Source organism: Microtus pennsylvanicus, chromosome 13, assembly GCF_037038515.1.
Source record: "Microtus pennsylvanicus isolate mMicPen1 chromosome 13, mMicPen1.hap1, whole genome shotgun sequence".
Classification (NCBI taxonomy): Eukaryota; Metazoa; Chordata; class Mammalia; order Rodentia; family Cricetidae; genus Microtus; species Microtus pennsylvanicus.
The window spans coordinates 69,721,729-69,734,940 of record NC_134591.1 but is presented as its reverse complement, the minus strand read 5'-3'; the positions used below and the strand labels follow the sequence as shown (position 1 = coordinate 69,734,940).

Here is a 13,212-nt window from a genome sequence, read left to right as displayed (position 1 = left end):
TGGGACGCAGTCTGTTTAATTGTGCTGCTCACTTGGACGGCGCACGTACTAGAGTCAGCGCCTGGAAGCCGCCCTTCTTCCCCTCACGGAGGACAGGAGATGCTCAAGAGGAGCTGAGAGTGACCTGGCCCACCCAGCCCACGGACAGTCTCCGATTTCTCTGGCACGTTGGGAGGGAGAGCGCTGCTGGGCTTTGCTGACAGAACAATGAGGCAGTCCAGACAAGCTCTGCAAGTGTGCGCACCGCCAGTTACCTTTCTTTGGCAAAAGCAAGCAGAGACACCACAAAGGCCAGAGGTCAGGACAGCAGTGACCTTCATTCCCTTTCGGTGAGGCCTTTCCACAGGAAACCAGAGCTGTCTGGGAAAGTCAGGCAGCAGCCACACCCACAACCCTGGTGTCCTCCCTGCCGAGAATTATCTAGAAATGTCTGTTGTCCTCCTGCTGACCTGTGTCACACACACACACACACACACACACACACACACACGGCCGGGCAGGCACGCTGCTCTCACCATCTCCCCAGGTGTGCAAGCATTACTAGTGGCCTGCCCTGCCTGACAGGTTTTAAGAAATTCCTTCCCATGGACAGAAACAAGAGGAGGAGTCTGGGCAGCAAGGCCCTCAGAGCTCAGCTTTCCTCCCAAGCTAAGGAGTCAGCACCCCAGGGAGCCAAAGATGAGATCCCTGGCCTTACTGCGTGGACATGAGCTGGTCTTATTCGGTCACACACAGATCTGGCTCCTAAGAAGGGGACCTCACCATGGCCCCCACCAGGTGCTTGGAACTGGAAAAGGACCTGTCCAGGTTGAAAAGCAACACCCAGCTGTTGGAGATGTGAGGCTTGCCCATGTCCCCTCCTTCATACCTTAAGGTATAGTCAGTCACCCCACCAAAGGCCTCAAGATAAACTCTGACCAGAGGAGGGACACCCACGGTGTAACTGCTACAGCCCTAGCTGTTGTACAGGGGAATCACCCTGCTGATCTCCCGACGACAGATCGGGCACCTCTTGGGCTCTGGCAAGGAGAGGTAACACTGGCGGCAGGAACAGACATGCCCGCACTCCAGGAAGACGCAGGACTTGAAGCTGCTCAGACACACAACGCAGGCGCTCTTCAGACTCTCTCTGTCCTCGGGAGTCGCTTGGCTCAGCAGGTGGGCCTCATGTTCACGGAACTCCTCCTGGAGCTGCTGCTGGCGCAGGCGCTCCTGCCGCTGCAGGTACTGTCTCCGCAAGATGAAGAAGAGGGTGGCGCAGGTGGCAAAACCAAACACCAGAACCAGAACTTTCCAGAGCCGGACACTGGACTCCTGCCTGTGCAGTAGGCTGTCAAAGTCCTGGCTGCTCAAATAGTATTGCATGCCTTGCTTGGGGGGCTGCAGGCGGACAGAGTTGTTATCCAGAACCAGTTCGCCAACCCCAGTGAGGGTGGCCCCCACCTTCAGCATCTCCTCTGTTTCCTGGATGCCTTTGGGCCGCTCTCCACTGATGTAGTGGCCGATGGCATCAGTGAAGGACTGCACAGAGGGGTGGAACTTCTCGTACACAGTCTCCAGGCCCAGATCCACCGAGTCCAGGGGCTTCAGCACTCGCACAGCCACAGCCACACCATCCTCGTGGGGCACAAGGTCAAAGGGCACAGTGTTAGTCCTTTGGTGGATGATCTTGGAATAGTCATTCCTAGAAGAATGTAAGGACCAAAGATGAACAGAAGAGGAACAGGAACCGATTCCCACACATGGAGCCACCTACATGCAGATACCCCAATTCTGCGATACTACTGGACGCTGGTCTCCAAATCAGTCCATTCTAAAGCGGTGGTTCTCAACCTTCCCAATGCTGTGACCCTTTAATACAGTTCCTCATGTTGTGGTAACCCCCCCACAATCATAAAATTATTCTCATCATAACTGTAATTGACATTGTTAAGAATTATAATGTAAATATCTCTGTTTTCTAATGATCTTGGGCGGCCCCTGTGAAAGGGCCATTCGACAACGCCCAAATCACCAAGACCACAGCAAGGAGGGTCAACGTTTCAGTGGACAACAGTTGGCAACAAAGGTCACCTTTAGTGTTTATTCCCTGTGTTTCTGTTATATAAATACCTCAGACAAAAATCTGCTCGGAGAGAAGGAGAAATGATTCAGTTCATGTTCTGGCACAAATGAAAGGAATCCACGCGTGACTGATCTACAAATGGGTGGTCCTACAGCTTCAGGGGATTCCAGGTAACTGGCTGCCTCGTGGGCTCTAAGGGAAGTGCACATTCCACACAGCAGCACTGGGGTGTGGAGAGGCAGCTCTGCAACCTGTCCCCCAAAGCTGAAGGCACAGCCAGCCCAGGCCCAGCCTCCCAACAGGCAGAGTGAGGGTCCAGCCAAGGGAGAGCAGCCAGAGGACACGCACCAAAGGTGGGTTGTTCGGTTCCACACCATCTTGTGCTCCTGAAGTGTCAGCCGCTGGATCACCCCCTTACAGTTTTCCACAAACTGGCTGTTGAGCGTTTCTTTAACGGACCGCACAGCTCCTGTGGAGAAAGCAATCATGGTCCTTCTGAGGGACGGCTCTGCCCTCGCTTTAAGGTTCAGCATGTGTCGGAACTGGGTTTCAACAATCACTCAACACGATGGCATCTGCATCACCACCAGACGGCAGGCTCTGCAAAGTGCCTTAGGGAAGCAGCTCACCGGAATCGCATCGTTCTGGTCTTAACTGTCTTATACTCCACCAAGCGTCCTAAAGCCATCAGAGGCCCACAACGAACGGTTCAGGCACCCTGCCCAAGACAACAGGCCCCCCGCCACTAAAAGGCTCTCAAGAGGGCCGAGAATGGCCTCAGCAGGTGAAATGCTACTAAGCCTGACAACCTGAACCTTGGAACCTCCACAAAAGTGGAAAGAGAGTCAACTCCCCCAAGTTTTCCTCTGACCTCCACACAAGTAACAGCACCCTCGCCATCCCTGCCCATACAAACAAAACTAACTAAATACATGCAGACATATATAAACAAAGGTTTAAAAAAGAAATAGAGGGCCGGGCGGTGGTGGCGCACGCCTTTAATCCCAGCACTCGGGAGGCAGAGGCAGGCGGATCTCTGTGAGTTCGAGACCAGCCTGGTCTACAAGAGTTAGTTCCAGGACAGGCTCCAAAACCACAGAGAAACCCTGTCTCGAAAAACCAAAAAAAAAAAAAGAAAGAAAGAAATAGAGGAAGGGTGTGTGTCAGTCAAGATTGCTTTTACCCTACTACTAGGAAGCAGCTGCTGCCAGCCACACCAAAGAGCAAACGCACCTTCAATGACAGCATAAGGCACGCACTTTCCCGGAGCTTCTGAAAGAATGCCCTTCAGATCTTCACCCAAGTGGATCTTCTTAGCTCCCTAAACACAAAAATAAATAGATATTAAGTTGGCCACTGAATACTGACATGCTCAATCAAACTTAAGGTGTTGGGGGATGAGGGACAAGGAGATCAGCCAGGAGGGAGAACTAAATGATGGGGTTCCCAATCTGGCCCTGAACCTTGACCATAAACAAGCAGGTGGCTCCAGGCTCATCATCACCAAGGCCGGAGGTGTCACCATCGGCTTCCAGTAGAACAAAACACTCCTTTAATGCGAGCATTTTTACATGAAAATAGAAAAGGTATTAGCCGCTTGGCGCACTGTAGAATCAACTCCAGCAAACACAGAACTAGATCCAGCTGAAGTGTATCCTTGGTGATTTTGAACAACTTCACTTAAGAGTCTGTTTCCAAAACTGAAAAGGCAGGGGAAAGCACAATCTCACGGGACCTTTGAGGTGGGGATAAGTGAACCTTGAGGTACGGCAAAAGCCAGTGCAGGGCTGATGCACGGAAGCCTTGAAACACTCAAGCATTCCCGTGACCAAGGAAAAAACACTGGAAGACACACTCAGCTCTGTGCGGTCTGTAACTGGACCACAAAATGAAAATCTAAACTTAGTCCCACGGCCTGACCACAAAATGACAATCTAAACTTAGGAGTCCGGTGGCTTTCCAGGAAGGGTTATCTCATCCTTTTAGGAATTAACTGGGTCTCACGCGCCACAGGCTGGCCTGGGACTCAACATACACCCGAGGATGTCCTTCAACTCGCTCCTGCTGTCAGTTTGTTCTGGGCTTCTCCATTTGTCTGTCTGTGTTTGGGTTGGGGCTTTTTGTTTTGGCTTTCATTTGTTTTTTGAGACAAGGTCTTACTATGTAGCCCAGGCTGCCCTTGAACTCCTCTGCCTCCTTAGCACTGGGAACTTCTGATCCTCCTGCCCAGACTCCTGAGTTCTTAAACTGCAGGTGTATGCCACCACATCTGGTCATGTCGTGCTGGGGGTCGACTCCGGACTTCTGGCAGACTAAACAAGCACTCTGCCAACTGAACTATATCCTCATGTCCTTGCAAGGCTTTTTAGGTCATCCAAAGATGGACCCTGGAGAGTTCAGCAATTCCAAGAGTCTCACATACAGCCAACTTGAAGCCAAATTGGTTTTGGGGTCAAGAAAGTGAAATATCAGTTACCCTCTGAGCCACTCACTCCAGGAGTCACAGTAATTGAATTAGGTGAACAGCTGGGCAGTGGTCTCCCGCTGGGAGCCATTTGTACAGCAGATCCAGCTGCCTCCTCATGAATTGCTTCATTCCTGAGTCCAGAACATCTTTCACCACAAGAACTCCATGGCTTTGTTTCTAAGCCCTTACTGAAATCAGTCCGGGGAAAAAGGACTAAGGTTCAGGAGTCCACTTTCACACAATTGCCAAATCAAGCCTTTGGCTGATGGGCTGTGAAATTTCGGCCAAAATAAAACCATTATCATGTACTGAGCATCCACTACTTGTCAAACACTGAGCTAAGAATGGAAATATGAATAAGACAGAGCAAGACCCTCCCCTGACCTTACAGGTCCATCTCTAGATCAGGTGACAGATGCCACACAGCAAGACTGTCCCCTGGCCTTACAGGTCCATCTCTCTAGAACAGGTGACAGAAGCCACAAGGCAAGACTGTCCCCTGACCTTACAGGTCCATCTCTCTAGATCAGGTGACAGAAGCCACAAGGCAAGACTGTCCCCTGGCCTTACAGGTCCATCTCTAGATCAGGTGACAGTTGCCACACAACAAGACTGTCCCCTGACCTTACAGGTCCATCTCCAGATCAGGTGACAGAAGCCACAAGGCAAGACTGTCCCCTGGCCTTACAGGTCCATCTCCAGATCAGGTGACAGTTGCCACACAACAAGACTGTCCCCTGACCTTACAGGTCCATCTCCAGATCAGGTGACAGTTGCCATATGGCAAGACCGTCCCCTGACCTTACAGGTCCATCTCTAGATCAGCTGCCAGCTGCCCCAAAGCAATGTTGTCAACTAAGAAAAGAGGGAAAAGCCTAGTGTTACTGGAGTCAGGGTCAGAGCTGTGCCCTGGCATCCACAATTGGCCAGGTTCAGCCACCTGTCCTCAATAAGCCAACTAAAAAGCTAACTTAATGGTACAAAGCAAGCCAGGCAGTGGTGGCGCACGCCTTTAATCCCAGCACTCGGGAGGCAGAGGCAGGCGGATCTCTGATGATGAGTTCGAGGCCAGCCTGGTCTACAAGAGCTAGTTCCAGGACAAGCACCAAAGCCACAGAGAAACCTTGCCTCGAAAAAAACCAAAAACGAAAAACAAAACAAAAAAATAGTGAAAAGCAGAAAAAAGACATTTACCCAATGTAGCCACATTGGGAAAGGGAGGGCAAAGATACCCATGGGCTCTACCCCAAATCTCTCTTTGGGTCCTAACATGAAAGTAAGGGTTTTAAATTTTTACTTCATTTATTAATTTTAATGTATGGGTGTTTTTGCCCCCATGCTTGTCTGTGTGCCATGTACATGGCTGGGACTGGAGTTACAGATGACATGTGAGCTGTCACATGTGCTGACAATCAGCTCAGGTTCTAGAAGAGCAACCAGTACTCCTAACCACTGAGCCATCCCTCCAGTGGGAAGTAAGGTTTAACTGGCAGAACTGAGTGGTCAGGTTAAGGTATGGTCCAGCCCAGCACCACTGGGCTTAGCCCGCCCCTCTCACAAAGATCATCTTGACAAAGTTCTCCTCTGACCAGTCCCAGGCCCTTGGCTTCTCCTTCTCCCAGCAGCAGGAGCTTCCCATGGAGTGAGGGGAATTCCAACTTCTTGGATTCCACCCGTTTCAATAACCTGATAGTAAAGGGAAGGACACAATAGAAACCCTCACTCATGGCCAGGCAGCGGTGGTGCACGCCTTTAATCCCAGCACTAGGGAAAGCAGGTAGAGGCAGGTGGATCTCTATGAGGTCAAGGTCAGCCTGGTCTACGGACCGAGAATTCCAGGACAGGCTTCAAAGCTACAGAGAAACCCCGTCTCAATGCCCCCCCCAAAGAAAATGAATGAAAGAAAGGAAAGAAGGAAGGAAGAGAAAGAGGGAAGGAGGGAGGGAGGGAGGGAGGGAAGGAGGGAGGGAAGGAGGGAGGGAAGGAGGGAGGGAGGTTGGTTCACTCCTGCCTGGCCTTGAACCCAAAAACCTAAATTTAAGTGCTAACCTGTCTTGGTCGCATTCCTCTTGGTGTGATAAATACTGGGAGAAAAACAAAGGAGAAAGGTTTGTTTGGGCTCACAGGTCAAGGGTACTCTCAGTCAAGCTGGGAAGTGTCCTGGCTAGTTCTATGTCAACCCAGTACAAGCTAGAACTTTCTGAAAGGGGAGAACCCCAACTGAAAAACTTCCTCCATAAAATGCAGCTTACTCAGAGACTGATGGAGGAAGGCCAAGCCCATTGTGAGTGCAACACCCCTGGGTTGAGCCTCCTGAGTTCTCTAAGAATGTAGGCTGAGCAGCAAACGAAAAGCAAGCCAGGAGCAGCTCCTTGCCACGGCTTCGGCATCAGCTGCTGCCTCCAGGCTCCTGCCCTGGTTGAGTTCCTGTCCTGACTTCCTTCAGTGACGAACAGTGACGTGGAAGCATAAGCCAAATAAACCCTTCCCTCCCCAAGATCCCAGAGATGGTAAGACAGGAGTCAAGGTAAACGGAGCTTAAAGAAGCTGGTCACATGATATCCAAGACAGGAAGCAGCAATGAAAGCCTGTGTTCTGCTCATTTCCTCTTTTTTGCAAGCCCAGGGCCTGGTGCAATCCATTTTCAGGGCAGATCTTGCCATCAGAGTGAACCTAATGAAGACAGTCCCTCAGACATGCGCGCAGAGATCTGTCTCCTAGGTGATTTCAGATATCGTCAAGTTGACAGTTAACGCTAGTTTTACGACTTTTCCTTTGAATCTCAAATATCTGGGTTTGCAATTGGAAAACACCACTGCCATCGGTCTCAGAAAATTGCTGTGCTAAAAGTAACTCAATAAATAAAACCAAAGCAGGAAAGCGCTGTGTGACCTGCTAAGCGAAGTTCAAATAGGAGAGCGCACTTTCACAGCAGCAACAATGAGAAAAGAAACGGAGAAGCGAGGAGCTGAGCGGTTAAATAAATCTGCTGCTCTCCTGGTGGGGCCACACCTCCCTTACTCATCAGCATGCCCTCCATCTCCACCCCAAATATCACCTTGCTTAAAGCGGCCACGCCCACTGTAGTGGTCAATTTTAACTGTCAACTGGCCACTATCTAGAATCACTTGGAAAGAGTGTCTCAACAGGGGGCTGTCTAGATTGGGCTGGCCTGTGGGTACGCAGGCATATCTGTTAAGAAATGGTCTTGACTGCACTAATAGTAAAATTAGCCTGTGTGCTGCGGGTGACACCATTCCCTGGGTTTGGGCTCTGGACTGTTTAGCAGTAGAGAAATCAAGTTGAGCACTAAGCGTGCATGCATTTGCTTCCCTCCGCTCTTGACTAAGATGCGATCTGTCAGAGGACTCAAGTCCCTGCCTGGACTTCCCAGAGATGATGGATGGTGATCTGGAACTGAAAGTCAAACAAACCCTTCCTCCCCTAAGTTACTTTTTGTCGAAGTATTCTACTATAGGAAAAGAAAACGAAACTCTCCGTTTAACATCTTTCCACTTTTCTCTGCTCTACTCCAACCCACTTCTCACCCTATCACACCGTCCGATTATGTGTAGCTATCCCGTTGTCCTAGAATGGGATATCCACGAGGATAACAGCCTCTGTTTTCTCTCACTACCTGGTGCACAGCATTTTTTTTGAGAAATAGTTTTACGACAAATCAATGACGTCCAGAGACATTAAGGCTAACTCCAAGGGCTTCGGAGCGACGGGGTCGGGCAGCCTCGCTGCAGCGGGTGGCCGGGGTCCCCTCTCGGCCGCGCGTCCTCGGGGTCCCTGTGGATCCCCTATTCGGCTAGCCGCGAGCGGCCGGTGAGACCACGCGAACTCCCGCACTGACCTTGAGCTCTTGGGCGACCTGGGCCTTCTGCCGGTATATGGAGTACAGCACGGCGGTGACCACCGAACTGGTGCCCAGCAGGATGAACTGGGCCAGCGACGGCCGCGATCCGCTCTCCATGGCAACGCCCAGCAGCGCTTGCCGCCTGGAAGCCACCCGCGACCCCTACGCAGCCGGGAAACCCTTCCCGCAAAGCGTAGGCCTGGCGCCCGTTGATGACGAAGTCATACCGGAAGTGGAGACAGCGCAGGAGACCGGAAGGCGACGTTGCCGAGGTGATGGCGATGTAGCTGCGGCCTCCTGGGAAACCAATCGGATCCCGGGAGGACCTCAAGGAGCCTCCGCGAGCGATTCTATGACCTTGTCAGTGCCACACGCTGGCCGGGGTCACGTGGGAGCGCTCCCTCTGGGTTTCTAGACTCTCTAGTTGGGTTATTTTTAAATTACTTTTTATTTATCCTGTAAGTAGGCGTGCCACTGTGCCTGTGTGGAGAGTTGATACCCAATGAGAGTCAGTCCTCTCCTTCCACCTTGTGGGTCCTTAGGATCGAATTCAAGTCCTTTGTCATAGCGGCAAGCGCCTTCACCCACGGAGCTATTTCTCCAGCCATTGCTTGGTTATTTGATGTCGCCGTCATCAGATGGGGAGCTGAGTCAAATGTGTTAAGCGCTAAAAAGCGTTACTTAAGCTATCGGGTGAACCTGGGTTATACTCCGTTCTCTTTTTTAAAAGAGGAAGAAACTGCGGCCAGAGGGGATGGGACACATCCTGCTGCTGAGGAGAACAGTGAGCCCAGCTGCAAATTCCTCATGGCTGCTCCAGCTGAATCGCTAAAGCAGCTCGTAATTTACCACCACCACCACCACAGAAAACAGCGTCCTGTTTATTTAGTAAGAACTGCAGCTGCGTTTATTGAATAACTATTATGTGCCATGTCCTGTGATTATGTTTCTTAGGTTTGCTTTTATTCATCTTTTAATTCTTACTTTTGATTTGTTTGTAGTGCTGGGGATTGAACCCAGGGCCTTGTGTGTGCTAAGCAAGCACCCCACCACTGCACTGCACCCCCAGCCCTGTTCCGGTTACCAAGAGTTCTTTATATATTCTTGATACAAGCCCTCAATCAAATCACATATGACTTGCTAGCATGTCTTCAAGCTTCCAGCTTGACCTCTCCTTGGACGTTCCGAGTGTTTATGAAGTCCAGTAGATCCACTGTTTCCTTTCAGGGATCTGCTTTTGTTGGCTTATCTAAGAAATCTTGACTTGTGAGCCAGAGGGGTGGCTCAGGAGATGAGGTGGCTTGCTCTGTAAATACAAGGACCTGAGTTCAAATACCCAGCATCCTTATAACAAGCCAGACATGCCCCCAACACCAGCACTGGGGAGTGGACAGTGGTTGATCCTGAGAGCTCGCTGGCCGGCCAGTCTAGCCAAAAATAGTAAACATCTGGGGACAGCAAAAGACCTCGTCTCAAAACAGGAAGACAGAGCGTGGAAGACAACATGCTGTGCTAGTCCCCACACGGAAGCCCACAGGTGTACATGCTCACACAGTCGTGTGCCTGCACCACACACAAACATGCATATATACACCACACTACATACACACACATGAATTATACATACACACTGCATAGACTATACACACGCAGTACACACAAACATACTACACACACACTACACACACATGCATGCATGAACACTTTGTCTACATTAAAATCACAAAGATGGCAAGGCAGGAAGATGGATTCTAGAGTACCAGACTAGGGAGGAAAGGCCAAGTCTTGAAAGACTGGAAGCCAGTCCTGGATTATGTAAATGAGATGAGCTGGGTGCTTTAATCCTAGCAGGAGGATGTCTGTGAGTTAAGGCCAGACCAGCTAACATAGGGAGCTCCAGGCCAGCCATTGCAACATAGCGAGACCTTCTATCAAAAAACAAGAAACAGGGGCTGGAGAGATGGCTCAGAGGTTAAGAGCACTAGCTGCTCTTCCAGAGGTCCTGAGTTCAATTCCCAGCAACCACATGGTGGCTCACAACCATCTATAATGAGATCTGGTGCCCTCCTCTGGCATATGGGCATACATTGAGGCAAAATGTTGTATACATAATAAATAAATAAAGTAAATAAATCTTAAAAAAACAAATCACAAGTGTGTCCTCCATTTTCTTTCAAAAGTTGCAGTTTTAGGTGTGACATGGTTTCCCAGGCAACAGCTCATGCCATCTTCACATCACCCCAGCCAAGTAGCAAAGGCCCTGTTCACCCCAGCTCACACATGCAGACACCACAGCCCAGCCAGACGAAGGCACAGAGTTGTCCCCTCCTTTTATATGCTTGAGTAGAATATACTTATATGTGTTTTTCTGAGACAGGGTCTCGTGTATTCCAGATTCACTTGGAAATTACTGTGTAGCTGAGAATGGCCTCGAACTCTGATTCTCCTGCCTCCACCATGTCCAGCTTGTGTGGTGCGGAGGATCTAACCCAGAGCTTCACACATGCTAGGCGAGCACTCTGCCAAAGAAGCTACATCCCATTTAGTTCATACCGTTGGCCCCAGAAACAACCAGGCAATTTGCATCCGTGAATCACATCGCCTGTATTCAAATATTTATTAGTGACAGCCCATCTGGAGAGCTAGTCTGGAAGCCAGGATTTCTGGATTAAAATCTAGGCTCAGGTCAGTCAGGTTAGGTAAAATGCAAATTATTTGTTTGAATAAATTCCCTCTCTAAAAACCGCGTAACCATTATTTTACACCTTGGGTAATCTTCAATGGCTGTTGCAGTTGATAGGTTTGGCCACATGGGGGCGCCAGGAGCACAGATGCAGAAGATCAGGGCACAAGAAAGAGCTCTAGGGAGAGCTCATGGGAGACCAGGCAAGAAGGGCAAGAAAGACCTGGGATTTGTTGTTTGGTTATTGGCCTTTTTTTTTTCCCCCACAGAGGATCCCATGTATCCTAAGCTTGCTTTAACGCCACTGAGTAGCCAAAGACAGCTGCCACCTCCCAAGTGCTGGGATTACAGGTGCATACCAGATCTTTCTTGCCCTGCCACAGCTGAGCTCAGTGCTCTCCCTCATCCAAATGCTGTGTCAGGATGGATGGAGAGCCAGAGCTCAAGTTTGCAATTGGGCTCTTTGCTTCTACATACAAACTCAGACTCCTGGTAGTCACTTAGGGGCTCATGATGTGGGCGTGACGTGGACATAACGTTTGTGTGTGTGTGTGTGTGTGTGTGTGTGTGTGTGTGTGCGCGCGCGCATGTGTACATGTGTGTGTAGAGCTATATTAGCCAAGAATTCACTGTTACAAAGTCATTGAAACTCAAGGTCAAGGTTAAGGGAAGACCAGTAAAAGGTCAAGGATGACTTAAGGAGACGCCCACCGTCCCAGTCATAAAAATGTCTCTTTAATTCAGCTCCCTAAACATCTTGTTTCACTTCAAGTGCTCTGGTCCTATACGTGACTCAGCTGAAACTAGGCAAGGGGACTGGAGATGGCTCAGAGGTTCAGAGCGCACAGTGCTCTTGCGAAGAACCCCAAGTTCCATTCCCAGCACCCACATCAGGCATGAAACTCCAGCTCCAGGGATCCAACACCTCTGACCTCCATGGGGACCCACACTAATGCGCGTGTACACACACACACACATGAATAATTAAAATAACTAGCTGTGGTGGCTAACCTTGGTTGTCAGCTTGATATACCCAAAAAGAGGAGGCTTCCACTGCACATTACTGCCATCATTTTGGCCGGAGCCATATCCATGAGGTATTTGGTTAATTGGTAATCGGTGTGGAAGGGCCCAGCTCACTGTGGTGGCGCCATTCCAGAGCAGGTGAGCCATGGTTGTGTATAAAAATGGTGGTGGTAAGCCAATATACACCATTCCTCCACGGCTTCTGCTTGAATTCCTGCATCCAAGATTCTGCCTTAAACTCCTGTCTTGACGTCCCTCCGTGCTGGACGACAAGCTGAAATAAACCCTTTCCTCACGTTTCTTTTGGTCAGTGCTTTATCACAACAATGAAGCAAATGAGGACGCAAAGTTAAAGACAGAAAGGAAAAACCTCGGTTCCCCCGCCGGGCTGTGGCTATGGAACTCAGCGCGGAGTATCTCCGCGAGAAGCTGCAGCGGGACCTGGAGGCAGAGCATGTGGAGGTGGAGGACACGACTCTCAACCGTTGCGCAACCAGCTTCCGAGTCCTGGTGGTGTCCGCTAAGTTCGAGGGAAAGCCATTGCTCCAGAGACACCGGCTGGTGAATGAATGCCTAGCTGAAGAGCTCCCGCACATCCATGCCTTTGAGCAGAAAACTCTGACCCCAGAGCAGTGGACCTGAGAGCGGCTGAAATGAGGGACCCGGGCCTGAACAGCCATTAAATTGTAATCAGGAAAAAAAAAAGGGGGGGGAAACCTCAAGCTGAGTACGAGTGGGAAAGGCAGTGTCGAGGCTGGCGACAGCGTGGATGCTGCTCTGATTGCCGAGCGTGGGATAAGTGTGGGATAAGTGTGGTCCAGGGACTGGAGTCTCGGGGCAGGGGAGGGGCTGGCCAGCTAACAATTCTTCATAACTTCAGTCTGAAACACCCAAGTCACACCTCTTACCTACGGAACCATTTTATATATATATGAGTTTGACCCCCCCAGAACCCACATGAGAGAAAATTGTCCTCTGACCCTTCAAATTAGTACCATGACACAAGAGTCCACGTGCACAAACACATAACATAAATAAATGATTATAAACAAGTGTTTTTAAAAGAATGAGTGCCGGGCGGTGGTGGCGCACGCCTTTAATCCCAGCAC

The 13,212-nt window shown here is 50.2% G+C and overlaps 2 protein-coding genes across 2 annotated transcripts; one reads left to right on the top strand and one right to left on the bottom strand.

Annotated features, from left to right (window-relative positions):
- On the bottom strand, positions 1-8,624 carry Mul1 (mitochondrial E3 ubiquitin protein ligase 1). The gene is made up of 4 exons (XM_075945090.1): positions 8,392-8,624; positions 3,299-3,386; positions 2,414-2,534; positions 1-1,684 (listed from the first exon to the last, which is right to left on the bottom strand). Exons 1-4 carry the CDS (start codon positions 8,509-8,511, stop codon positions 955-957), a joined length of 1,059 nt encoding a protein of 352 aa, XP_075801205.1. The 5' UTR covers positions 8,512-8,624; the 3' UTR covers positions 1-954.
- Positions 8,625-12,483: 3,859 nt separating this feature from the next.
- Positions 12,484-12,808, top strand: LOC142833557 (bolA-like protein 2). The gene has a single exon (XM_075945091.1). It carries the CDS (start codon positions 12,500-12,502, stop codon positions 12,743-12,745), a length of 246 nt encoding a protein of 81 aa, XP_075801206.1. The 5' UTR covers positions 12,484-12,499; the 3' UTR covers positions 12,746-12,808.
- The last annotated feature ends 404 nt before the right edge of the window (positions 12,809-13,212 follow it).

Excerpts from the sequence above, each read along its gene's own strand:
- Mul1 (XM_075945090.1), bottom strand. The coding sequence starts at position 8,511 with ATGGAGAGCGGATCGCGGCCGTCGCTGGCCCAGTTCATCCTGCTGGGC. Across the intron at positions 3,387-8,391 it reads AGGTCGCCCAAGAGCTCAAG|GGAGCTAAGAAGATCCACTT; the intron begins GTCAGTGCGGGA and ends TTTTGTGTTTAG. Across the intron at positions 2,535-3,298 it reads GCCTTATGCTGTCATTGAAG|GAGCTGTGCGGTCCGTTAAA; the intron begins GTGCGTTTGCTC and ends CTTTCTCCACAG.
- LOC142833557 (XM_075945091.1), top strand. The coding sequence starts at position 12,500 with ATGGAACTCAGCGCGGAGTATCTCCGCGAGAAGCTGCAGCGGGACCTG.